General features: G+C 43.9%; 1 protein-coding gene across 1 annotated transcript in view; it reads left to right on the top strand.

Annotated features, from left to right (window-relative positions):
- ASAP1 (ArfGAP with SH3 domain, ankyrin repeat and PH domain 1) overlaps positions 1 to 26,675 on the top strand; it is a 329,695-nt gene that overhangs the window by 254,263 nt on the left and 48,757 nt on the right. The window contains 6 exon segments of the mRNA XM_040354975.1: positions 5,908 to 5,995; positions 8,714 to 8,762; positions 10,832 to 10,995; positions 17,786 to 17,919; positions 22,420 to 22,511; positions 25,388 to 25,574. Of these exon segments, the coding sequence (XP_040210909.1) occupies positions 5,908 to 5,995; positions 8,714 to 8,762; positions 10,832 to 10,995; positions 17,786 to 17,919; positions 22,420 to 22,511; positions 25,388 to 25,574 (714 nt within the window).

Raw genomic sequence — 26,675 nt, 5'->3', positions numbered from 1 at the left:
GAAGGGTTATCACCCCTGTAACATTTGTTTTGCTGTCTGTGCGCATCTGTTCAGAAGATTTCACCTCACTTTCTGTCCCAATGACAATTGGATTTAGAACATTTAGAGTTATTAGGGAAACAAGGATTGGTGATAAATCATAAGTGGAGACGCCTTTTTCCCATATTAACTCTTACTAGAATTTCTCTTCCTAGGGGTAGATTTTCTCTCACTTCCTGTTGTCTCCTTCTGTTTGTAAGTAAGAGTCGTTTGTAAGTCGGATGTTTGTAAGTAGGGGGCCCCCTGTAGTCACATATCATTGCCTATGTAGGCCAAAGCAACAGGTTCACTTTTTAATACGGCCCTTCCCATCACTACATTTTTACTTTCCCTTCACTCCCCTGTTGCCCTATTTGGTCACTAAGGCAGGCCATACACGGTGCAAATATCTTTCCTGCAACCACAGGTTGGGCCGAGCAGGGGAACCCGTCTCCACCGGGAGAAGACAGTAAATATTGCTAGCGATAATCCAGCAGGCTGGTTGTACACCAGTTGATTAATCAACTCGATACATTCAGCCTTCTCATTGACAGTTCAGATCTCAGCAGGAACTGGGCAAGATTTGAATTTGTGTATGACCAGCCTAAGAGTGAGGATAGGAAGCCGACTTTCTCTTCACCCCCATGTGATAATACCCGGTCAATCACCAAGTACCCGTGCTGTCATGTAAATGGGAAAGTGGATTCACATGCTCCTCCATACCTGGAGGTACCAGATAGTGTTCTTGCTGCTGGTGGCTGAACTGAGTGTGATTTAAGGGGGGGGGGGGGGGGGTTAGGGCTGAAAGGAAGGTAAATATATGTACTTCTGGGGAGAGGGCACTAAAAGCAAATCTGTTGCTTTGCCCTTAAAAACCAAAGAAACGGGAGTGTAGTGGGCAAAAAGATGCCCTACTTGCCATACTGTTAAAGTAAGTCTTTAGGCTCCATGCACACTGGGCTTAAAAAAACGTCTGTTCTTTTTGGAGTAAAAAACTTCCATATAGAGCATTTTTGTACAAATTTTTGACGAGTTTAGGAGAGTTTTACGTTTTTTCTGCCAGTAAGCTCCAATCAGAAACGCGAATGAGAAGGTTTTTTTTTCCTGCCTCTAAACGTTCTCAAAAATATGCCTGTAAACGTCCTAATGTTAGGATAACACATAGGATAACATTGAGTTGCTTCTACAGGCGGAACACAAAACTCATGTAGAAGCAACGTTTTTTATTCCAGTGTGCATGGAGCCTTACACTTAATAAATAAACTGACCTAAGGTGCCCTCCTTGACACCCTGAAAATTCCTAAAGTTGGGATTTGCATTGTTGTTGCATTGCTCATACATGACATTTGGCCATTTAGGCATCAAGTAACTGCAGTAGACATGGGAAGGTGTGCATCTCTGCCTCATACCTGGATGTACCAGTTTTTTCTTAGGGCTGCAGCTGAAGTTTGGGGTGGCAAACAAATATAATAACAGACACCTTGGGGTTCCTGGAAGTCAGTTTAGCAAATCTCAGTAAAGGTTTATTTAAATGAATAGTCTCTACATTTGCACCCTTAGCTCTGGTGCATATCTTATACTGGTGAAAGCCAACAAGCCTTTACAGCCCAATTGAAGTGTTACACCTTTTTTATCTCTTCATATTCTGACTGCCCAACCAACCTTCTTTTCCCAGTGAAGCTTCTGTCATCATCCCTTAAAGTGGCGTTCCAACTACATTTAGTAATAAAAAAAAAAAAAAAAAACCATTTCATTAGTTAATGACGTTGCTATTTAATAGGGTTGTCCCGATACCACTTTTTTAGGACCGAGTACAAGTACGGATACTTTTTTTCAAGTACTCGCCAATACTGATACTTTTTTTTAAATGTGTCCCCAAATGCAGCCATGTCCCCCACGAATGCAGCGATGTCCCCCCACAGATGCAGCCATGTCCCCCCACAGATGCAGCCATGTCCCCCACAGATGCAGCCATGTCCCCCCACAGATGCAGCCATGTCCCCCCACATATGCAGCCATGTCCCCCCACATATGCAGCCATGTCCCCCCACATATGCAGCCATGTCCCCCCACATATGCAGCCATGTCCCCCCACATATGCAGCCATGTCCCCCCACATATGCAGCCATGTCCCCCCACATATGCAGCCATGTCCCCCCACATATGCAGCCATGTCTCCCCATACCTAGATGCCTAGTTAATCAGCATGCGGGGAACATTACAGCTTTCATTTGAATAGCTGTCTGTTCCCTGCCGCGCCGTGTATAGACACTCCCCCTTGCTCGGGATTGGACGCGTGATCTGCACTCTGATAGACAGATCACCCGTCCAATCCCGAGCAAGGGGGAGTGTCTATACACGGCGGGGAACAGACAGCTATTCAAATGAAAGCTGTAATGTTCCCCGTATGCTAATTAAATAGGCGGCGGGGGCGTTGCAGTATGCGGTGGCATTGCGGCGACGGGGGGCTTAGTATCGGATCTGGCATCGGGGGCATTTGTGGGAGTACATGTACACGTTTAATAGTCAAAATAAACTTATATAATTAATTGCTGGCTGTTGTCATTTTGCTTTTGGGCAACCTAGCCCTCGACGCTGCCCACTGACTCCTGGGAAATGATGACACGCATCTCCCAGGAGCAGTAGCGAGCAGAGGCGCAGAGGGAAGTGACCCTGTGCAGGCAGAGCTGAATAGTAGCCACACCTTTTACCAAGTGTTCTATCATCTGTACAATACAGGATTGTGTGAGAACGGGTCTCACACCTGTTCAAATTGTATGATACCATATGTCTTAATGCTGTTACTTGAACTCTACAATGACATATAGACCCCCCTATACAGCTGGTGTAACAGGAAAGTGGAGGCAAGACTCTAAATATTGAGGTTTTTCATACAAAGTATATCTGACAGCAGATATATTTTTGTGATTTCAAATGGGTTCTAGCAGCTGCTCACATGATGGATACGTTGACATTTATCTAGACTATGTCTAAAAACAATGGCATTTCCTGAAACCATTTGATGTGTGTGCCAGGATGTCATAAAATTCATGAGGGAGAGAAAGCTTTGCTAGTCCTGGCAGGCCAAGCAGAGGAAATCTCTTGTCTTAGCTTTATTTCTGACACATTAATGTATTGCAGTTATTTATGCTGAGGTCAGAGGTAGTCATTTGTGCATTTTAGTTAAAGGTACATCTATTTGAGAGGACAATTTAAACCTTTTATTTCTGTTGCTTTAATACAGACGGCTTCATACCGTAAGCAGTAAAGCATGTGTCGGTGGGTTTTATTTTTTTAACATACTAGCATTAGGGCTGGTCAAAATGAGAATCGCGATTATTTTGCTTAGACAAAAGATGACGATTCTCTCACGATTCTCAAAAATGTAATGCCAAACCCCCCCCCCCCCCTCCAAAAAAAATAATAATTGATAAATAAACCTGTGATTTATCTGAAAATATGAATACCGTATTTTCCGGCGTATAAGACGACCCGGCGTATAAGACGACCCCCTAATTTTCCAGGAAAAATTTTGATTTTGGGATATACTCACTGTATAAGACTACCCCCTTCTTACTGTCTTTCTGGAAGCTGAGGGGTAGCCATAACCGCTGACAGAAACAGGCTTTTTCAAATCTCACTGTGCCATTACATTACATTACTCACTGTGCCATTACATTACATGACCAGACTGTGCCATTACATTACTCACTGTGCCATTACATTACATGCCCAGACTGTGCCATTACATTACATGCCCCCACATTGCCATTGTGCCATTACATGCCCCCACATTGCCATTGTGCCATTACATGCCCCCACATTGCCATTGTGCCATTACATGCCCCCACATTGCCATCACTTGCCCCCACTGTGCCTGAACTTGTTGCCCCCCCCAGTGCATTAACACTCACTTTTTTCCCCAGCGCTGACAGTCCCCCATGCTGCGATCGCGATCGTGAAGGATTTCAAAGCCGCGCCTTCACTGCAGAGTGTTCTGTGATAGGATGAACAAAAATCTTCCCAGCAGCGCCTCTGTTATGTTTCCCGCCTATCACGGACGTCTTCTCATCTCGTCCGAGGATGAGAAGGCATCTGTGATAGGAGGAACAAAGAACAGAGGCGCTGCTGGGAAGATTTTTGTTCATCCTATCACAGAACACTCTGCAGTGAAGGCGCGGCTTTGAAATCCTTCACGATCGCGATCGCAGCATGGGACACTGTCAGCGCTGGGAAAAAAGTGAGTACTGAGACTGTACCCGGCGTATAAGACGACCCCCGACTTTGGATGAATTTTTTTGCATCCAGAAAGTCGTCTTATACGCCGGAAAATACGGTATATAAAAAAGAGACCAGTGATATGTCTATAATGTTAAAGATCATATAACTCCTATGAAAAAAGCAGAATAAAACTTTGATTCTGATTTTTTCATAGGAGTTATATGATCTTTAACATTATAGACATATCACTGGTCTCTTTTTTTATAGATCAGAAGCAGTACTGCAAGCAACCATTGGGTGACGCATGGATACACACAGATGTACAGAACTGTGAGATGGTTTAATACATCAGAAGCAGTACCGCCGGCAACCACTGGGTGGCGCATGGATACAAACTACTGTTGTGAGAGAAGCTCAGACATCTATCCAGCGGCGCAGGTTTCAAAATCGGCGACATTTGCGCTCCACGCTGGTTACGTGGAACCAACGGTGAACACGGAAGAATCGCGGGTTATCCCACAGGGAGATCGCGGGCGGGGAGAATCGAGATCGCGATTCTCTCCGCGATTAATCGTGCAGCTCTAGCATGCTGTAACATTTATTTAAAATTTCCCCCGTCTGTGGCCTGGCTAAGTCACATCAATAGACATGATGCAGAGATGCAAGCCCCAAATCATGATGTTCCCTCCACCGTACTTCACTGTAGAGGTCAAACCAATATATCGGCCGGCTGATATCTGGCCTTTAAGAAATCGGCATTGGCCGATTTTTGTGCAAATTCAGCCGATTACTGACTGCACTCCTCCCTTCCCCACACGCTCCACTTTCAGTTTCACACACTGAGCGGCAACTGAATGCAGAGAGAGAGGAGCTGTCAGAATTCAGCGGTGATATCGGGAGTGGGCAGCTATCAAGCACCAGCCAATGGGATCTGTATGTGGCCCGCCCCTTTCTTAAGCAGCCCAATCATTGGCTGGTGTTAGCTGCAGGGCCCCGCTCCACCCAGGTCCCTCCCACCCCAGTCATCACTGATGAATTATGACAGCTGGTCTCTCTCTGCAATCAGTTACCGTATATACTTGAGTATAAGCCGACCCGAATATAGGCCGAGGCACCTAATTTTACCACAAAAAAATGGGAAAACGTATTGACTCGAGTATAAGCCTAGGGTATCCATGTGCACGCCTCACTGTGCCCATGCCTCACTGGGCCCATGCCTCACTGTGTCCATGACTAGACTTACGTTTAACATGGTAGTATATAGAAGGGGTGCCCGGATTCGGAAAATCGGGGATATATGTGTGCCAAGTTTGGTACCGGGTCCCCAAAGTCCGGGAGATGAGGCACAAAAAGGGGGGACTCGAGTATAAGCCGAGGGGGGCATTTTCAGCACCAATTTTTTTGGGGGGAATAACGATATTATTTAGTGTCATTATAAGGCTAACGTATACTAATGCATTGTACACGATATGCAACAAATGCCAGTTGAGATGGAATGTTTGAGTTTTGCAATTTCTTTACAATGCTGTTGTTTGCTATCTGTTCCAGAAAAGAATAGAAGTGTTCTGGCCAGTCTACATTTTTAAATACTTCTGCTTTCTTTTTGTGCTGTATTGCATAGTACTATTGTTGGGATATAGTGCTCATAAAGCATTGTCATTTTTCCAGTCTAACCGGCCTCCTGCAAAGCTGAACCTGCTCACCTGCCAGGTGAAACCCAACGCTGATGAAAAGAAGTGCTTTGACCTGATATCACGTATGTATCATTTTTATTGCACTCCATTTTATTAATGCCTCTCAGGTTTGTTCTTAGAGATAGTAAACAGTTGTGACCTGCTGCTGTTTCACAGCTGGCTTTTCACTGCGCATGCGTAAGATCACACTGCACAGTCAGATTGGTCCCACAGCCCCCTAGACGAGAATTGCAGAAGTGGGAGCAGGTACCTGTTGGGAAAAGGTACTCACTACCAATAACAAAATAAAAAAAACAAATATGGTGGAGGTCTTAAGGAGGGGAGGAAGATTAGCAGTACTTTTAGGCTGGGTTAATATTTGCTGCAGCCGTGGCTCATAGGGGTTACGATTCGTCCCTGTACACTGATTCAGGTGTGAATCTGGACTGAATTTCTGCCTGATTTTTTTTTCAGAGCCAAAGATGCACAGGACCCTTCTGAAATTTGGACCACGGCCGCCCCGTGATGTGTGAACTGGCTTCTTTGAGAGCCGGTCGCACCCTCCTGTCATGTGAATTGGATGCGGGAAAACCCACACCCAATTCACATCATTGTGAACCCAGCCTTAAGACCCCTTTCACACTGGGTCGCTTTGCAGGTGCTATAACGCTAAAAATGGCGACTGCAAAGCGACCTGAAACAGCCGCTGCTGTCTCTCCAGTGTGAAAGACCCGATGGCTTTCACACTGGAGCGATGCGCTAGCAGGACAGTAAAAAAAGTCCTGCTAGACGCATCTTTGGAGCGTTGAAATAGCAGCGTGTAAACCCCTCCTCCACCGCTCCTGCCCATTGAAATGAATGGGCCACCGCGCTTTATCCCCGCCCCTGCCCCAGTGTGAAAGGGGTCCTAGTAAAGTTCTTCCTGCTTTAAAGCGGAGGTTCACCCATGGAGAACACATTTTCCCCTTAGCTTCATGCTCGTTTTGTCTAGGAGAATCGGCTAGTTGTTTTAAAATATGATCCGTACTTACCATTTACGAGATGCATCCTCTCCGTCGCTTCCGGGTATGGGCTGCGGGACTGGGCGTTCCTATTTTGATTGACAGTCTTCCGAGAGGCTTCCGACGGTCGCATCCATCGCGTCACGATTTTCCGAAAGAAACTGAACGTCGGTGCGCAGGGGCAGTATAGAGCCGCACCGACTTTCGGCTACTAGTGACGCGATGGATGCGACCGTCGGAAGCCTCTCGGAAGACTGTCAATCAAGAAGGAACGCCCAGTCCCGCAGCCCATACCCGGAAGCGACGGAGAAGATGCATCTCGAAAACGGTAAGTACAGCTTCTATTTTAAAACAAATAGCCGATTCCCCTAGACAAAATGAGCATCCATCTAAGGGGAAAAGAGGAAAAAAAACACAAATGGGTGAACTCCCGCTTTAAGGACACAAGGATTTTTTTTTGCACTGATTTAATATATACGCTGCTTGTATATTCTTTTTTTATTTTTAGCTGACAGATTGACAGAAACGTGAAAAAACTGTTTTTTACACGTGACTGGTATTCATTTTTTTTTTTTTAAGTTTTTTATTTTTTTTCCCCCAAATTCAATTCTTTCTGTTCTGTTTCTGTTTCTTCTTTCCCCCACAGCTGCTATTTATTTTATCTTTAGACCTCTTGCACACTGCAGCTTGAAAAAGCTCAGTACAGCGTTTCTTTTCTTTTTCTTTTTTTTTCTTTTTACCAACAATGTGCCTGTACACAGAAGCGTGTAAACAAATGCTGCATATTCATAACAAAAAAAATTATATAATATAAAAATCTGCGTTCCTGGTCAGTGTATTGCACCAATGCGCACAAATACAAGTACATATGAGCATCAATATTCATGGGTTTTGCATATGTGCAAATACACTTCACAAATGTGCACCACAAATACCTGAAACTACGTCCAGAAATGCTCTTGCTCACACATAGAGGGCTAGATTCAGAAAGAATTTACGCCGGCGTATCTATTGATACGCCGCGTAAATTCAAATCTGCGCCGGCGTATCTTCTTTCTGTATTCAGAAAGCAAGATAGGCCAAAATTAGGCTAAGATCCAACTTACGCCGTCGTATCTTAGGGTGCATATTTACGCTGGCCGCTAGGTGGCGCTACCGTCGATTTCAGCGTAGAACATGCAAATGAGCTGGATACGCCGATTCAGAAACGTACGTGCGCCCGGCGGATTTTTTTTACGTCGTTTGCGTAAGGCTTTTTCCGGCGTAACGTTACTCCTGCTATATGAGGCATAGCCAATGTTAAGTATGGACGTCGTTCCCGCGTCGAATTTTTAAAATTTTACATCGTTTGCGTAAGTCGTTCGCGAATAGGTCTTTGCGTAAATTACGTTCACGTCGAAAGCATTGACTATTTGCGACGTGATTAGGAGCATGCGCACTGAGAGAGAAACGTAATTTACGTGGGGTCATGTTTTATTTACATAAAACACGCCCACCTCCTGACAATTTCAATTCGGTGTGCTTATGCCGGCAGATTTGCGCTACGCCGCCACAACTTACGGAGCAAGTGCTTTGTGAATACTGCACTTGCCCGTCTAAGTTGCAGAGGCGTAGCGTAAATAGGATACGCTACGCCCGCACAAATTTACATCCCCCTACCTGAATCTAGCCCAGTTCTTGTTCGACCCGTATTTCCTAATAATACAACATTGGAGGTGAATAATAGTTTGTTTGTTTTTCTAGCTGGATTCTGCGAACAGTCAATATAGAATGCATTTAAACAGTTTTTTTACTTTTCAGATAACAGAACATACCACTTTCAGGCCGAGGATGAGCAGGATTATATAGCGTAAGTGAGCCTTATATGGGATTATGTGTAAAGTAAGTGTGGAGATGAAGAGAGTAAATGTAATAGAAAACCTCATAGAGGGGATGTGTTACCTCCCTGAGGCTTTGCTGCGCTGTTAATTTATTCCATAGTATAATAGTGAATTGAAAACTGTTTCTGTAATTGCCTGTGCTATGCCTGTCTCACTCCCTGTAACCTCGGTCAGGGGTATAATTAGCAATAGAAAACCATGCAGCTCCTATGAGATCCCACACCATCAGGGAACCCTGTTACCTTGGTACACACTATAGGAAAATCAGGCGTCCGGTTTTCCTGGATGTTTCACAGAAGATGAAACCGAGGATGATACTAATTGTACGAAAATTCTCGTATGACAACGGCTTTTTTTTTTTGACTTGCCGTTTATTGTTTCTGATCATGCGCAGTGTTTCGTGTCTGATTTTTCTCATACGAAGACGGTACGCGTTAAAGGAGTTGTAAAGGAAAACATTTTTTTGCCTAAAATTAATGGGGCAGATCCACATACAATTGCATGGGCGCAGCGTATGTGAGATACGCTACGCCGCTGTAACTTAGTTTTTAAAGCTTTGAATCCAGAAAGAATTTGCGCCGTAAGTTACGGCGGCGTAGTGTATCTCTCGCGGCGTAACGGCGCGTAATTCAAATCGGCGAGTAGGGGGCGTGTTTCATTTAAATGAAGCGCGTCCCCACGCCGAACGAACTGCGCATGCGCCGTCCCTACATTTCCCGCCGTGCATTGCTCTAAATGACGTCGCAAGGACGTCATTGTTTTGACGTGGACGTAAATTACGTCCAGCCCCATTCACGGACGACTTACGCAAACAAAAAAAAATATTTTCAAATTCGACGCAGGAACGAAGGCCATACTTAAAGCGGTGGTTCCCCCTTAAAAACAACTTTTTTTTATTCCACTGCCCCCCCACATTACAATCGAATTAAGGCTCTTATTATTTTTTTGCTGCTGTACATACCTTGATACAGCATCTTCACCCGTGCATCCGGGTTGCGAGTCCCGTGGGAGTGGGCGTTCCTCACATGTGTTTGATTGACATTTTGCCCAAAAACGAGCTCTCCCCCCGTCGCGTAAGCCGCGTCACGATTGGCGAAAGGAGCCGAACGGCGATGCTCATGCGCAGTATAGCGCCGACTCGCCGTTCGGCTCCTTTCGCCAACCATGACGCGGCTTACGCGACAGGGGAGAGCTCGTTTTTGGGCAAAATGTCAATCAAACACATGTGAGGAACGCCCACTCCCGCGGGACTCGCAACCCGGATGCACGGGTGAAGATGCTGTATCAAGGTATGTACAGCAGCAAAAAAATAATAAGAGCCTTAATTCGATTGTAATGTGGGGGGGCAGTGGAATAAAAAAAAGTTGTTTTTAAGGGGGAACCACCGCTTTAACATTGCGTACGCCACCAAATAGCAGCTTTAACTATACGCCGAAAAAAGCCAAACAGAAACGACGTAAAAGAATGCGACGGCCGCTCGTACGTTCGTGGATCGTCGGAAATAGCTAATTTGCATACTCGACGCGGATTACGACGGGAACGCCACCTAGCGGACGCCGAAGAATTGCATCTACGATCCGAAGGCGTACGAAGACGTACGCCTGTCGGCTCTAACCCAGATGCCGTCGTATCTTGTTTTGAGGATTCAAAACAAAGATACAACGCGGGAAATTTGAAAGTACGCCGGCGTATCAGTAGATACGCCGGCGTACTTCCTTTGTGGATCTGCCCCAATGTCTGCAAGGTAGACAGACAGAATAGTGTAATGATTCTGTTAAAAAACAAGTAAATACCTTCCTTCATCTATATCACCTCCGGCGTTCTAGTTTCTGTTCTCTCATTCACTTGGTGGAAAAAGTTTGAAATGATTTATCTTTGTCTCATTTTTTCACATCACAGAAACCTAACATTTTAACAGGGGTGTGTAGACTTTTTATATGCACTGTATTTTTTAGTCTAATTACATTTGGAATGTACAGGCCTCTTTTGAAGAAATTTTATTATTATTTTTTTTTTTTTTTTGTCCTGCTTTTCACAGTTGGATTTCAGTGTTGACTAACAGCAAAGAAGAAGCACTTAATATGGCATTCCGTGGAGATCAGAGTTCGGGAGAGAGCAGTTTGGAGGACTTGACTAAAGCGATCATTGAAGATGTACAGAAAACACCAGGAAATTATGCCTGCTGTGATTGTGGGTCACAAGGTAATATTAAAGTGATAGTAAAGTCCAGTGAATTTGCACAGGGAAGCCTGGATCCTGCTTTTTTCGGGTCCCTCGCTGCTCCTGGCTCCTCCCTCCTTCGGGTCCCTCGCTGCTCCTGGCCCCTCCCTCCTATCGAGTGCCCAATCAATCAGTTAGGATTCTGGCCAATGAAATTAAATAACGCTCAAGCACTTGACACACCAAAACACTTTACACGGCAAAATGCAGCTGCCAGAAGGAAAGGCGTCTTGAAGAGATAGTCGGAAGGCACGTGTGCATGAGGCCTTTAAGAGCGTTTTCCCCAAGAAAAAAAGTGAATGGTAGTTTGTTTTTATTTTTGCCTTGAACGTTATTAACGTGTTGCCATTGTAAATTGACGGCTACAAGGTGGCTCTTCAGGTCCGGGAGGCCGTCTATTGACGGGCTCGGCTCCTCTGGCGGGCGCGCGAGCGCTGCCGTGTCACTGAGGTTCGCCGATTACCTGCGATCGGCCGTTACACAGCCAAGGACATGAATCTGTGTGTGTAAACACACAGATCCACGTCCTGTCAGGGAGAGGAGACCGATGGTGTGTCCCTTGTATATAGGGACACAGATTGGTCACCTCCCCCAGTCAGTCTCCTCCCCCTACAGTAAGAATCACTCCTAGGGAACACATTTAACCCCTTCCTCGCCCCCTAGTATTAATCCCTTCCCTGCCAGTCACATTTATACAATAATCATAGCACTGTTCGCTGTATAAATGTGAATGGTCCCAAAAATGTGTCCGATGTGTCCGGCGCAATATCGCAGTCCTTACAAAAATTGCAGATAAGCGCCATTATTAGTAAAAAAAAATTTATAAAAAATAAATTCATAATTCTATCCCCTATTTTGTAGGCGCTATAACTTTTGCGCAAACCAATCACTATACGCTTATTTTTTTTTTTACCAAAAATATGTAGAAGAATACGTATCGACCTAAACCGAGAAAACATTTTTTTTTAAAAAAAATTGGGATATTTATTATAGCAAACAGTAAAAAATATTGTATTTTTTTCAAAATTTACGCTTTTTTTTTTGTTTATAGCGCAAAACATAAAAACCGCAGAGGTGATCAAATACCACCAAAAGAAAGCTCTATTTGTGGGGAAAAAATGACGTCAATTTTGTTTCGGAATCAGGTCGCACGACCGCGCAATTTTCATTTAAATCGCGACAGTGGCGAAAGCTGAAATTTCGCCTGGGCAGGAAGGGGGTATATGTGCCCAGTAAGCAAGTGGTTTTGGTAAAACACTTTAAAGTAGAACTATAGGCAAAACTTTTTCCATTTTGGATAGAGGAAGGGAGAGTTCTAACCCCTGTCAGATTTTTTTTTTTTTTCACCACTTGTGTCCCATTGTGGAGGAGATTTCCCTTCATTTTTTGTCCCATCGTCTAACAGGAAGTGAGAAGAAATCCCTGCAAATTAAGGGATATCCTTGGAGACCCCCAGGTCATCAGAACTAGTGGAAGACTTGCCCTCTATTACTTTTCTGGGGACACCCCTATTTTTGGGATTTTCTTTCACTTTCAATGGTAAATGAGACAAATAGAGAGAGTGCATCTCCTTAACAGGAGAGCAGACAGCAAAAAAAATAATGTTTTTATCCCTTTCCACTCTATCCAAAACTAAGAAAAACCAAGAAAAGTTTTACTTTAGTTATATTTTAATTTCATTAAACTCCCCAGGGGACCAAGTGCCTGTAGCAATGACTGGTGACCCAGATGTCCCCAAAACACACTGTGGGCCATATTCTCGTATATTTCCCGCGGGCAGCGCGTAAGCCATTTACACTCCGCCGCCCCAACCTACAGGAGCAAGTGCTGTATTCCCCAAACACTTGCTCCATAGTTTGGGGCGGCGGAGTGTAAATGGCCCGGCGTAGCCACGCGTATCTCCAAGGGGGCGGCTTCTATTTAAATTAAGCGCGCCCCCGATTCTAACGAACTGCGCATGCGCCGGGCTTAAAATAGCCCAGTGCGCATGCTTCAGTTCTCGGCGTAAAACGTCAATGACGCCGACGTGTGCGTCATTGACGTAAAGTCGTATTCAAGAACGACTTGGGGAAACGACGTAGCCGACGGAAAAACACGACGCGGACCCAACGCCATACTTAACATGGCCTACGTGGGACTTGCGTAAACTTACCCATCATATAGCAGGGGTAAGTTTACACTTACACAAACGACGTTGGCGACGGTTACGCGACGCGAATTCGTTCGGGAATCGGCGTATCAGGCTCATTTGCATAAACAAATGAGACCTGAACGTAAACGGCATCTAGCGGCGGGCGGAGTAATTACATTTAAGATCTGACAGTGTAAGTGACTTACACATGGCGGATCTTAAGTGTATCTATGCAAAAATGATTCTAAGAATCAGTCGCATAGATACACGGGCCAAAAAAGAGAGATACGATGGAGTATCCTGAGATACTCCATCGTAACTATATTAGGAATATGGCCCTGTATGCTGGCTGTATCTTCCTGTGGTGAGGGGAGTTCCAGACTGGCAATACTGCTGTCTGGACAATACTGCTGGGCAATAATTCACCCAGAATGCAGTCTCCCTAAGGCCGCGTACACACGGTCGGTCAAAACCGATGGAAACGGACTGAAGGACCTTTTCATCAGTCCAAACCGATGGTGTGTGGGCCCCATCGGTCAGTTATCCTTCGGTCCAAAAATGTAGAATTTGCTTTAAAATTCAACCGATGGACGCCTAACCGATAGGTCAAAACCGATGGTTAGTACGCAAAAGCATCGGTTAAAAACCCGCGCATGCTCAGAATCAAGTCGACGCATGCTTGGAAGCATTGAACTTCATTTTTCTCTGAACGTCGTTGTGTTTTACGTCACCGTGTTGGACTCGATCGGTTTTTTAACTGATGGTGTGTAGGCACATCAGACCATCAGTCCGCTTCATCGGTGAACCGATGACAACGGTCCTTAGGACCGTTCTCATCGGATGGACTGATCGTGTGTACAGGGCTTTAGACAGGAAGTGTGTTACTGGCTGGATCACCAGGGGAAATATAAAGCATAAAAAACAAATGCAGCCACCACATCTAAGACCTGACAAGCTGCAATATATAACATGTTTGTAGCTTAATACAGCTTTAAGTAAAATAGTACGAATGAAACGCCTTTATTTTCATTAATGGATAGATACTGCCATCTGGTGGATACATTTTATAATGCATAGTTCCATTTTTAATTTGTATACTGGTGAAAAATGTAGGTGTTTTTAGTCAGTTAAACTTTAATGCCTCCGTTCATGGGAAGGGACAGAAATAAAATACTGACAATGCACTCCCTTTCCCATAATGCTCATTTTGTTTAGGGAGTTGTAATAGATTGTAATTCTTACCTTACACTGCCAGTGTTCTAACCTGTCCAATGGGCAGGCCCTTATTTAGCTGCTTGCATTATAAATAATAATATTGGTAGGGGGGCAGCCACACAACCCCAAAAGAGGAGCAGCCTCAGAGGACTGGTCATCAGGCAGGGAAGAAGCTTGTGGGACCATAAAATAAGGTAAATAATACTCTGTTAAGACTGCCCTTGACTAAACAGGCAGTATATCCTGTATTTTGGGCAAGGTTTCTCAACTAGGGTTCCTCCAGGGGTTGGTAGGGGTTCCTTGAGCCATGAGCAATTTCTGCCCTTCAGATAAGTTCCCACTGACACCATTGATTTTTGTAGCTATCTGTAAGGGGGTATTTCTCCCCAATGACCACAAGTGTAAGGAGCATTCTTCTCACTGACCATCACACTAATGTAGCACAGGGTGCTTCCACAATACAGCTTTAACATTCTACCAGTGCAGCCCTGACTCTGCATTTAGATGTCTTCTGCTTAGGATCCCAGCACAAAATACTATCCCTGCTAGCAGAGAGTGGGTGAGATGTGTCTTTTCTTTTGATTTATTTAGCTGTGTCTATTGTGTTATTCAAGCTTAATCAGAACATATTAAGCCTGTTCACAAAATATTGGTAGATTAACCTTTTTAAAATGTGGATTACTAGATTATTATTCTCACTGTCACCAACTGCAGACTATAAGGCTGTAATCACACCTAGGCATTTTTAATGCTTTTTGCAGATTTGCACTACAGTCCATTTAACGTGGTTTCCTATGGAACACAATCTGTAGTGCAATAGGTAGATTCAGTAAGAGTTAGGCCGGCTTATCAGTAGATAAGCCGGCCTAACTCAGAATCTACGCCGACCTATGTTTAAGCGTATGCTCAAACAGAGATACGCTTAAACATATCTAAGATAGGACGGCTTGTCCTATCTTAGATTGCAATTTTTCGGATGGGCGCTAGGTGGCGCTTCCATTGCGGTCGGCGTAGATTATGTAAATGAGTTTGTACCCCAATTCACGAACGTACGCCCGGCCGCCGCAGTCGATTTACACCGTTTCTGTAAGGTGGAATAACAATGTTAAAGTATGGCCGCCGTTCCCGCCGCGAGGTTCGAATTTTTTACGTCATTTGCGTAAGTCGTCCGCGAATCGGGAGTTGCGTAGTTTACGTCCACGTCTAAGTCAATAGGCCCGTACGGCGTATTTTGCCGCAATGCGCACTGGGAAATCTAGGCGCCCGGCACATGCACAGTAGCCAAAAAACGTCAAAAACGTGAGGTCAAGCCTCATTACCATTAAACACGCCCCCCTCCAACCCATTTAAAATTAGGCGCCCTTACGCCTGCCGCGTTTACACTACGCCACCCTGAGTAAGGAGGTAAGTGCCTTGAGAATCATGTACTTGTCTCTAGTACTTAAGGCGGCGTAGTGTAAACACACTAGGCTACGCCACCGCAAATTAGCGCGCCCCTACCTGAATCTACCTACAAGTCTGCAAAATGTAAAAATCACAAAAAATGCATAGATGTGAATCCAGCCTAACATGAAGATTTCATTGACAATATTACTAATTTACTAATCTACCTTTTTAAAAAAGAAAACCATGTTTTCAAAAATGTCAATTATTGTCCGATCATACATAAATCGGTAGTATATGTTTAAAACTAGTATATGTTCCCTTTTAAAATAGTATTTAGGTAGTATTGTTCAGAAAATCAGTATTTGCATAGAATTTCCAACAACAACAGGGGAGCATGGTAATGGTTGGACCACACTCCAGATACGGTATGTGGATCCTTCGGTGGCCTGTTGGCTGCACTCGGCAATGATAATGGTAGGGATCCAGAATATGTTTTTTTTTTTGTGTCACTTAAAGTGATATTAAGGGAAATTATTTTTTTTAAAAAATAACAAACATGTTATACTTACCTGGTCTGTGTAGTGGTTTTACACAGAGCAGCCCGGATCCTCCTCTTATCAGTTCCCCCGCTGGCGCTCTTGGCCCTTCCCTCCTGCCGAGTGCCCCCCAAAGCAAGCAGCTTGCATTAAGGGTACCTAAGCAGGCTCGCTCCCAAGCCGCTGCTCTGCGTGTCCATTCACACACCGCCGCAGCTCGGCCCCGTCCCCTCTCTTGTTTTCTCATAGGAGGAAGAGCCTTAGCTCTTGTGCACCATGTTGTATCACGATGGGGCTCAGGTAAGTATTTGGGGGGGACTGCTGCACATAGAAGGTTTTTTACCTTCATAAATAAAAAAATAAAAAAAACTTGAGCCTGTAGAACCATTTTAGTATTGTCTGCTGTCAGTATTCAGTAAGTATTTATTGTTTAAAAAAAAAAACAACAGTTTAGTTAACAGGACATCGCAATAAAAAAAAGGAAAAGCAGTTTAGAACATCAAGGGAACAGTGAAAACATTTGGCATAATGGTTACCAACAAGGAGTATAAATATGTAAACCACATTAACATAGATCTAGAAAGAGAATCTCAGAAATTAAAGTGGAGTTCCGCCGAAAAAATAACTAAAATAAAAGTCAACCGCAACAGATACTGCAGCTTCTGACTTTTAATATTAGGACACTTACCTGTCCTGGGCGCCCGCAATGTCGGCACCCAAAGCCGATCTGTCCCTCGGGTGGAGGCGCCGCCATCTTTGGTAAGGGAATCAGGAAGTGAAGCCTTGCGGCTTCACTTCCTGGTTCCCTACTGCGTGAGTCGCACTGCGCGACCCCACTGGTCCCTGCTGCCTTCTGGGATGTGTGTGTCTCCCAGAAGACAGTGGGGGGGGGGGGCGAAGTAAGTGCCAGACGTAACGTAGGTTGCCTCGGCAACCTATGCCCGGAAGTGAGAGCAAATACCTGGATTACACAGGTATCTGCTCCCTCCTCCCCCTGAAAGGTGCCAAATGTGACACCGGGGGGGGGGGGGGTCCATTTTTGGGAGGAACTCCGCTTTCAGTCCTTTAATTATGGACCCTAAAAACTTAGATCTACCAATACAAAAACCAGGGTGTGGGGTCAGGTTGGGGAAGAGGTATAGCTGTCAGATGTAGGAAAAGCATAAAAACTTTGCATTCAAATTGAGGGTCTCGGACTCCAGGCATATTGCCATGTATTTTGTTCCCTTTATTGCATGCACAAATGCCTTTACAGACAAATTTATATTGTTTTCTACAAGACCTCTTTGTCTGTCTGGTATAGTCTTTGGTCCCATTCCTGTAACTCATATTCGCAGTGAGATATGTGTCAGAACACAGTAATAATGTATCATACTGTAGGTAGGCCAATGGAAGATCACTTTGTGTAATTGAGTGACGTGGTTACTTATTTCAGTTTTTTTTTCTTTCTCTCTATTTTAGCCTTTTTTTAACGCTCTTTTTTTTTTTTTTTTTATCTTTACAGATCCAACATGGCTGTCCACTAATTTGGGGATTTTAACTTGTATAGAATGTTCCGGCATTCATAGGGAAATGGGCGTCCACATTTCTAGAATCCAGTCTTTGGAATTGGACAAATTAGGCACTTCTGAACTCTTGGTGAGCTTTGTCATCTTGTGGATTCATCTTGGGAATTGGTGGGGGGAAGTAAAAGCTCAGCTGCAAAGCCAAATTCAACCTGTCGTGGCTTTGCAAGGGAGTTTGTAATGTAGATACCTTTTTATGGGTTTATTTAGTTACTTGTGGGGTATCTGCCGTCCTGGATATTTTATAGATGGGCAACTCCTATCCTCATATTAATTAGTGGTTCCAAATTAATAACTGCAGTAGGGAACAGACACCAAAAAGATACACTCTGCATCTTTTCACAATGACTGTTCTGCTTTATTTTGATGCAATTGAAGCTTTTTATATGCAAGATTTCATAGGTATCACATTTAATATTACAATAGTAATTTTATGGTAACAAGGGGCGTAACATAGGTAGGCTAATTCTAATCCAGACTCAAAAGAATGCAAACATGTAATGAAAACATTATTGCACAGTGCAGTGCAATTATTGTGAGTGCAGTGTGCATTGCATACAAAATAGAATATAATTACGGTATATACAGAACTTACAAATTTCCTTTACACTGCAATACTTTATGCTTTTGACAGCCTAAAATAAAGCACATTGGCACCGGGTCAGGCTTCAGTGGCATACAGCTAATTTCCAGTTCGAGTGAAGTTTGGTGCGTAAGCATTTACTTTGCTTTCATTGTTGGTTGCTGATGCTTTTAGATGCAGAACTTTTGTGGGAAGGGTGCAACCTCAGCTGATAGATCATCACACATTAGCAGAGAATGGACCTATAGGTAATGGCAGGACCACCCCTTTGATTCTAATGATTCCTAACCCCTACTGATGCTGAAGAAACTATAGCAGGCTAGAGTGAGCAACTCTGTGATTTTTGTTGGGTTTAAGATATCTGTTGCTCTAAAATCTGAAATTGGGAGATTTGTGAATTGGCATGCATTGTTGTTTTTTTCTACTGGTTAAAGCGGGGGTTCACCCTAAAAACTATTTTCTAACATTACATTGACATGACCCTCGACAATGACAGTATGCCGTTTTTTTTGTTGTTGCTGTACATACTTTTTGTACAGCTATTTTCTTCCCTGGCTTCCGGGTAGTGAGTCCCGCGGGAGTGGGCGTTCCTATCCAGCAGGTGATTGACGTGATGACAAACACTAGCTCCCCCCGTCGCATAAGGAGCGTCACGAGTTGCCGAAAGAAGCCGAACGGCGGTGCGCAGGCACCGTATAGCGCCGATTCGGCTTCTTTCGGCAACTCGTGACGCTCCTTATGCGACGGGGGGAGCTAGTGTTTGTCATCACGTCAATCACCTGCTGGATAGGAACGCCCACTCCCGCGGGACTCACTACCCGGAAGCCAGGGAAGAAAATAGATGTCAGGAAAAAAAAAAAAAAAAAAACGGCATACTGTCATTGTCGAGGGTCATGTCAATGTAATGTTAGAAAATAGTTTTTAGGGTGAACCCCCGCTTTAAGGAGACCTGTCGCTAGTCCAGAGAAAATATGACTCCATGTACAGTAAACCTATGACGGCAATGTCAGCGAGTCCAGTGAGCCTCTAATGGCCCGTACACACGATCCGAATATCGTACGAAAAATGTCGTCCGAGAAAGAATCGTGCGATAATCAGATCGTTAGTACAGAGCTTTCGAGAGCCGATCATGACAGTTCATCCGATATTATTTTACCAGACATACACAAAGAATTTTCTTGTACAATACCAGATCGTAAGATTTTCGTTTAGTCAGTACAGTTGTCGTCCGAAGATACAATACAAATACATTCCAACACATGACATCACTTCCGATTTATTTTTTTCTGTCGTACAAGAATTTTCGTGACTTTAATAACCCATTTAACTTCTACTTGCGACTATTAAGCGAAAAAAGTCGTACGATATTCGGATCGTGTGTACGGGGCATAACTTTACCTCATCGGCTAACATGGGGAGACAGCAGACCCATCAAGTGTGCAGGTAGATCAACATTATATGTATGTTCTATAAATTCTGAGCCCAGGATCTGTTTTGGGAGCCTAAACCTTAGACCTAATAAGATCTAAAACGGTAGTAGTGATGGCTAAATTCCACTGGTGTCCACACAAAATTGAGCTTTAAGGCTTGGTTCACACATACAGTACAGACCAAAAGTTTGGACACACCTTCTCATTCAAAGAGTTTTCTTTATTTTTATGACTATGAAAATTGTAGATTCACACTGAAGGCATGAAAACTATGAATTAACACATGTGGAATTATACACAACAAAAAAGTGTGAAACAACTGAAAATATATTTCATATTCTAGGTTCTTCAAAGTAGCCACCTTTTGGCTTTGATTACTGCTTGGCACACTCTTGGCATTCTCTTGATGAGCTTCAAGAGGTAGTCACCTGGTGCAGCACCCCATCACTCTCCTTCTTGGTCAAATAGCCCTTACACAGCCTGGAGGTGTGTTTGGGGTCATTGTCCTGTTGAAAAATAAATGATGGTCCAACTAAACGCAAACCGTATGGAATAGCATGCCGCTGCAAGATGCTGTGGTAGCCATGCTGGTTCAGTATGCCTTCAATTTTGAATAAACACCCAACAGTGTCAGCAGCAAAGCACCCCCACACCATCACACCTCCTCCTCCATGCTTCACAGTGGGAACCAGGCATGTAGAGTCCATCCGTTCACCTTTTCTGCGTCGCACAAAGACACGGGGGTTGGAACCAAAGATCTCAAGTTTGGACTCATCAGACCAAAGCACAGATTTCCACTGGTCTAATGTCCATTCCTTGTGTTCTTTAGCCCAAACAAGTCTCTTCTGCTTGTTGCCTTTCTTTAGCAGTGGTTTCCTAGCAGATATTCTACCATGAAGGCCTGATTCACACAGTCTCCTCTTACCAGTTCTAGAGATGTGTCTGCTGCAAAAGGTGGAAGAACCTAGAATATGAAATATATTTTCAGTTGTTTCACACTTTTTTGTTATGTATAATTCCACATGTGTTCATTCATAGTTTTGATGCCTTCAGTGTGAATCTGCAATTTTCATAGTCATGAAAATAAAGAAAACTCTTTGAATGAGAAGGTGTGTCCAAACTTTTGGTCTGTACTGTATGTGATTTAGGAACCAGTGTGATTCCAGTGCGGGTTCACGCATTGCATGTCGCTCGCCGATGGTTCACACTGACATCTGCGAACCACTTGCGGTGTCAATTTAAAGTTAATGACACCCCCAGATTGGTTTGCAGAACTGTCAAATGGTCCAGGAATCGAATCGCATAGGTGTGAACACCCATGTGATCGGATTACAGTGCGGACAAAAAAAAACACTCAAACCATTTTGGTTCGCGTGCGGTGCGATTTAAGCCACACAGTTTGTATGGCTGAATTTGCATCGCACAGACATAGCATATGATCCGCACAGCAATGCGGTACGAATTACATTTGATGTCTGTCATCGCAGCAAGAGTGGAATCGGCCTTAAGGCCCATACACACGATCAGACTTTTCGTCAACAACGGTCTGACGGACGTGTTTTATCGGACATTCTGACCCATCTGTATGCTCCATCGGACAATTGTTTTCGAGTTTTCCAATGGACAAATGTTTGCTGTGAATGCTCTCAAACTTTTCGACAACAAATGTGCGATGGAGGGTCATCCGATCGTGTGTGTACACAAGTCCGTCGGACTTAAAGCGGAGTTCCGGCCACAATTTCACTTTTTAAACATAAATACCCCTGTAATACACAAGCTTAATGTATTCTAGTAAAGTTAGTCTGTAAACTAAGGTCCGTTTTGTTAGGTTGTTACAGCATTTAGACACTTTATAAAATAGAAATGGACTGGGGCCATCTTAAGTGTGGGCATCATGAAGCCAGACTGTATGACTTCCTGGATTTCAGCCTTGCAAATCTCGCACATGCTCAGTGCTGCACAAGCAGTGTCAGATCAGGTTTCAGCACCTGTGTTGTCCAAGTCACATGATTCTTTGAGATTGGGGAATGCACAGACTCCTGGAAAGTTACACCCACTACATTCCCAGGAGTCTGTGCGGTGTAGGTTAGGAAGCATTAGGCACCTAGGTGCAGGAAGTGGGAAGATTAACTATTCTGCCTAGCAACAACACTTTGAAGGCATCTAAAAAAAAAAAAAAAAAATCGTAAAGGACAAATTACATTTTTTTTTAAAACTACTGATGCAATGTTATATTTATGGGTGGAACTCCACTTTAAGTCCAAAGTACAAACACGCATGCTCTGAACTAATGCTAAACATCAGACAACAATAGCAGAAGTTGCCCAAAGGGTGGCAGTAAAGAGCTGAAAAACCATGTGATTTGGTGAATGTTGGCTGAAAAAGTTCTGCCGTGTGTATGCAGAACAAGATCACGGCCAATGCCAAAAATCCACAGAATAGTCTGATCGAAATCCGATCGTGTGTATGAGGCTTAAGTCTTAAACGGACTAAGACTTTAAACAACCTTTTGTTCTATATATGTTCTCACATTTATTTTTATTTTATTTTTTAATTACAGCTGGCCAAGAATGTAGGAAACAATAGCTTCAATGAAATAATGGAAGGGAACTTACCCACTCCGTCACCAAAACCTACTCCTTCCAGTGATATGTAAGTATTAAGAAATAAGGTGGAAGTTTCTCTGCCTAGGTACCGTAAAGGCAGCCACTGTGTGCTCTGAGCCAAGGTAAACGCAGCCTACCAGTTTACTAGGAACAAGTGATATCATTAATAACAGGTAAATCTGAGCTGTTGAAACTGGTGCTTGCCTGTTTATCCACTTGACCTCCGGAAGATTTTACCCCCTTTCATGACCAGGCCATTTTTTGCGATACTTCACTTGCGTTACTTTGACAATTGCGCGGTCGTGCAAACCGGTACCCAAATAAAGTCTGTCATTTTTCCCACACAAATACAGCTTTCTTTTAGCGGTATTTGATCACCAAAAACTTTTTTTATTTTTTGCACTATACTATACTACAAAAAAAGACCGACAATTTTGAAAAAAAAACACAAAAATGTTTTACTTTCTGCTATAAAACACATTCAATAATAAAAAATCTTTCTTAATAAATTAAGGCTAATATGTATTCTGCTACATATTTTTGGTAAAAATCGATCCCAATAAGTGTATATTGATTGGTTTACACGAATGTTGTAGCGTCTACAAACTTTGGGATATATTTATGGAATGTTTTTTTTTTATTTATTTTTTTAAATACTAACAATGGCGGTAATCAGTGACTTTTAGCGGCATTGCAATATTGCGGCGATCAATTGGACACAAATGCCTCGTTTCCACTGAGCGGATCGGTTCGGGTCGCTTAGAATGGAACGGGTTAGAATGGACCGGTCTATTCTGCAGAGCATTTCCACTGCAAATCGGACCATCCGGGACCATGCAAGGTTTAGAAAAAAAAGCCTAGCACGTCCACCAATCAGTGAGATGTATTTGTAGGTCCGCCCTAATGGAACCGTTCCATTCTCTATGGCCCCACATCTGAAGCAGGACCCAGAATGGTCCGGTACGGTTCGCTTTTATGGCACACTTTCATAATGGAAACACCCAAAAAAGCGTACCGAACCGATCCGCTCAGTGGAAACGAGGCATATCTGACACTTTTCACACTTTGCTGGATCCAGTGACATCACGGGGTCGTCGGCAGTAAAGCTCCGTTAGTTTTAGGGGCGCTTTACCGTAGTTTGAGGTGCGTTTCGCCCGCTAGCGGGGTGCTTTTAACCCCCGCAAGCAGCCAAATAAAAAGGGTTCAAAGCGCCACTGCCTAAAGCACCTCAAAGATGCTCCTTGCAGGACTCCCGTGTGAAAGGGGTTTTATACAGTGATTAGTGCTAAAAATTTGCACCGTCACTGTACAAATGACACTGGCTGGGAAGGGGTTAGACATCTAGGGCAAACATATATGTGTGCCTAACCAGTGTTTTTGTGTAAACAGTGTGGTGCTTTCACTAGGGGAAGAGATGGATTCTAGTCCTTGCTTTGCAGTAACACAGAATCTATCCCTGGCCCCCTGTTAGAACGGCGATCTGTCTTCTTTAAATAGGCAGATCCCTGTTCTATGTGTTTTCCCGACGTTCCCTGGCACCCGCAGATCGGTTTCCGCTGTGAATATTCACAGCAGAAGCGGCTTGCCAGCAGTACTCGCCTCTCCTTGCAGGCAGAAGTGCAGAATCACGTGTGTGTGTGTGTGTGTGTGTGTGTGTGTATATATATATATATATATATATATATATATATATATATATACTTAAGTATAAGCCAAGTTTTTCAGCCCTTTTTTTTAGGGCTGAAAATACCACCCTCGGCTTATACTTGAGTCAGTGTACCTGAATTCTTGACAGGGATCCATTTTTTTTAAAGTTGCGCCTTCCTCCTGGCATTCCGGTCCGTGCTAGGCATTTGACACTGTGTTCCGCCTATCATGGATGTCTGCGATTGGTGGAACACTGAACACATGGTGGAACACTGAACACCATCAGACCAAAATCCCTGTGGACAGAGAGCGCGGTGACATAGAAGACACCGACGTTCTCAAACACGGAAGTGCAATGCTTCCACGCATGCGTCAAATCAATTTGACGCATGCGCCAGATTTTGGGATGCTGGTTACACGTCATAACCAGCGGACATGTCCGATTAGGTGTACTACCCATCGGACATGTCCGACGGACATGTTTCCAGCTGACAAGTTTCTTAGCTTGCTAAGAAACTTTTGTCCGCTGGAAACCTGTCCGCTAGGCCGTACACACGGTCGGACATGTCCGGACCAGTTTCAGCGGACATGTTCGACCGTGTGTACGGGGCCTTATACTTGAGTCAATACGTGTTCCCATTTTTTTGTGATAAAATTAGGTGCCTCGGCTTATACTAGGGTTGGCTTATACTCGAGTATATACGGTGTGTGTGTGTGTGTGTGTGTGTGTATATGTGTATATATATGTGTGTGTGTATATATATATATATATATATATATATATATGTGTGTGATTCTGCACAGTAGACTACTATGGAGTGGACGGCAAGTGGTTATCCACACTCCTTAATCTGTAGGCATATCAAAGTAAGCCTGTTACTTTTCCACAAAGTTAGCGGTTCACTTGATGGCCTGCCCCCTTCGTTGTAGGTACTTACCCTTTTCACCCTGCCCCATTCTCCACCTGGTGCCCTGTAAAATATCTGGTACTTCCATGTATGGGAGAGCATGTCATCCTTGCTCCGTCCTTCCAGGATACTGTGCAGTTACCAGGCCCAAGCAATATCATATGGGGGGGGGGGGGGGGCTGGTCTTAAGAGCTCTGTAAGCTAGTTATTTCCTTCATTACCTATAGAACATGATCAGATTTTTTCCATCAGCTCAATGACTGATTCTTTGTGTGAAATTTCTCTTCAACATTGTAATCGCATCTACTAAATGGAATCCATCATCATCATTGCCATGCTGTATTTATTGTATGTCTTTTATCTTTAGGACTGCACGTAAAGAATACATCACAGCCAAGTATATGGAACATAAGTACAGCCGGAAGATGTGCGCTACAGGAGCAGAGAAACTCGGCGAGCTTCTGGAGGCTGTGAAATCGAGGGATTTACTTGCACTAATTCAAGTCTATGCAGAAGGAGTAGAGCTTATGGAACCACTGGTAGACTCTGGACAGGTACTGTCAGCATGATTATTATTACACTGCTGAAAGGATGAGTTTACTCTTCAGAGCATGCTACACGTTACATCCACAATTCAGGTGTAACGTGCTCCAGACCTGACATCCCCTGTACCCACTGTCGCATTTTAAAAATAGCGCGGCCATGCGGGGCTTTGCCCACATGGCCATGTCATTCATTCACAGCAATCCGTGAATGAGAGAACTAAAACTACCACCATCCATTGTGGCTGACGGCTTGCACTTTCCAATGGACTGTGAGGGTGCCGATGAGCAGGCATAGGCTGAAAGCTGTAGGGCCTGTCTGCAGGATCCTGACATTGTACTCCTGATCCACTGATCTTGGGTGCAATGCTCTGCAGGTTCCTGAGGGGAAAAAATAAATGCACATTTTTTCCCCTGCAAAAATTTGCATTTTTTTTCCTTTTTTCCCCAAAAGGTGGAATTAGCCTTCAAAAGTAACCATTACTGAAAGAAATCCAGATTCTGCTATTGATTACGTCTGAAATTGATACCTGCCTGGCTGTCATGCTGATCTTTAAAACTGACATGCAATAAGCATACTTGGTGTTTGGTGACTTGGAATGTACCGAAGACATTGGCAGATAGGAAAAGTGAACTATCTCAGCCTCCATGACTCCTCAGTATAGGTCTCCTAAAAGTGAAACGGACCATAGACATACACAATACCTTATCTCTGCCGAAAGTAAAACAGACTGACATCACCATAACTGGACTAATCCCAGGGTGGAATCAATAGTGGTTGGTCAATAATTCCAATATGTCTGATCAATATGTCTGGTCATCTGCTGCCCTTAAATAGAAAGCATAATGCTCTGTCTGTCCAAAAATCCGATTTTCCTGTCCAATTATACTGCATTAAAGTGCTCACATCTTCTTGGCAATTTAGCCAAAGTTAAAATTGAATCCATATATGCAGCTACTTTTTGAAATTGCTGCGGCACAGAAAATGCAGCCTTGCGCCGATTAGGATGGTGCAATTGCCGCCGACATGTCAAATCGCACCAGTGTACTACTTTTTGCCAGCGCCCATCAAATACAGTGTCGCCAGCGCCCATCAAATACAGGGTCACCAGC

The sequence above is a fragment of the Rana temporaria genome, chromosome 5 (genome assembly GCF_905171775.1).
Source record: "Rana temporaria chromosome 5, aRanTem1.1, whole genome shotgun sequence".
Classification (NCBI taxonomy): Eukaryota; Metazoa; Chordata; class Amphibia; order Anura; family Ranidae; genus Rana; species Rana temporaria.
Note: the sequence above shows the minus strand (reverse complement) of the source record. Positions and strands in the feature narration are given on the sequence as shown.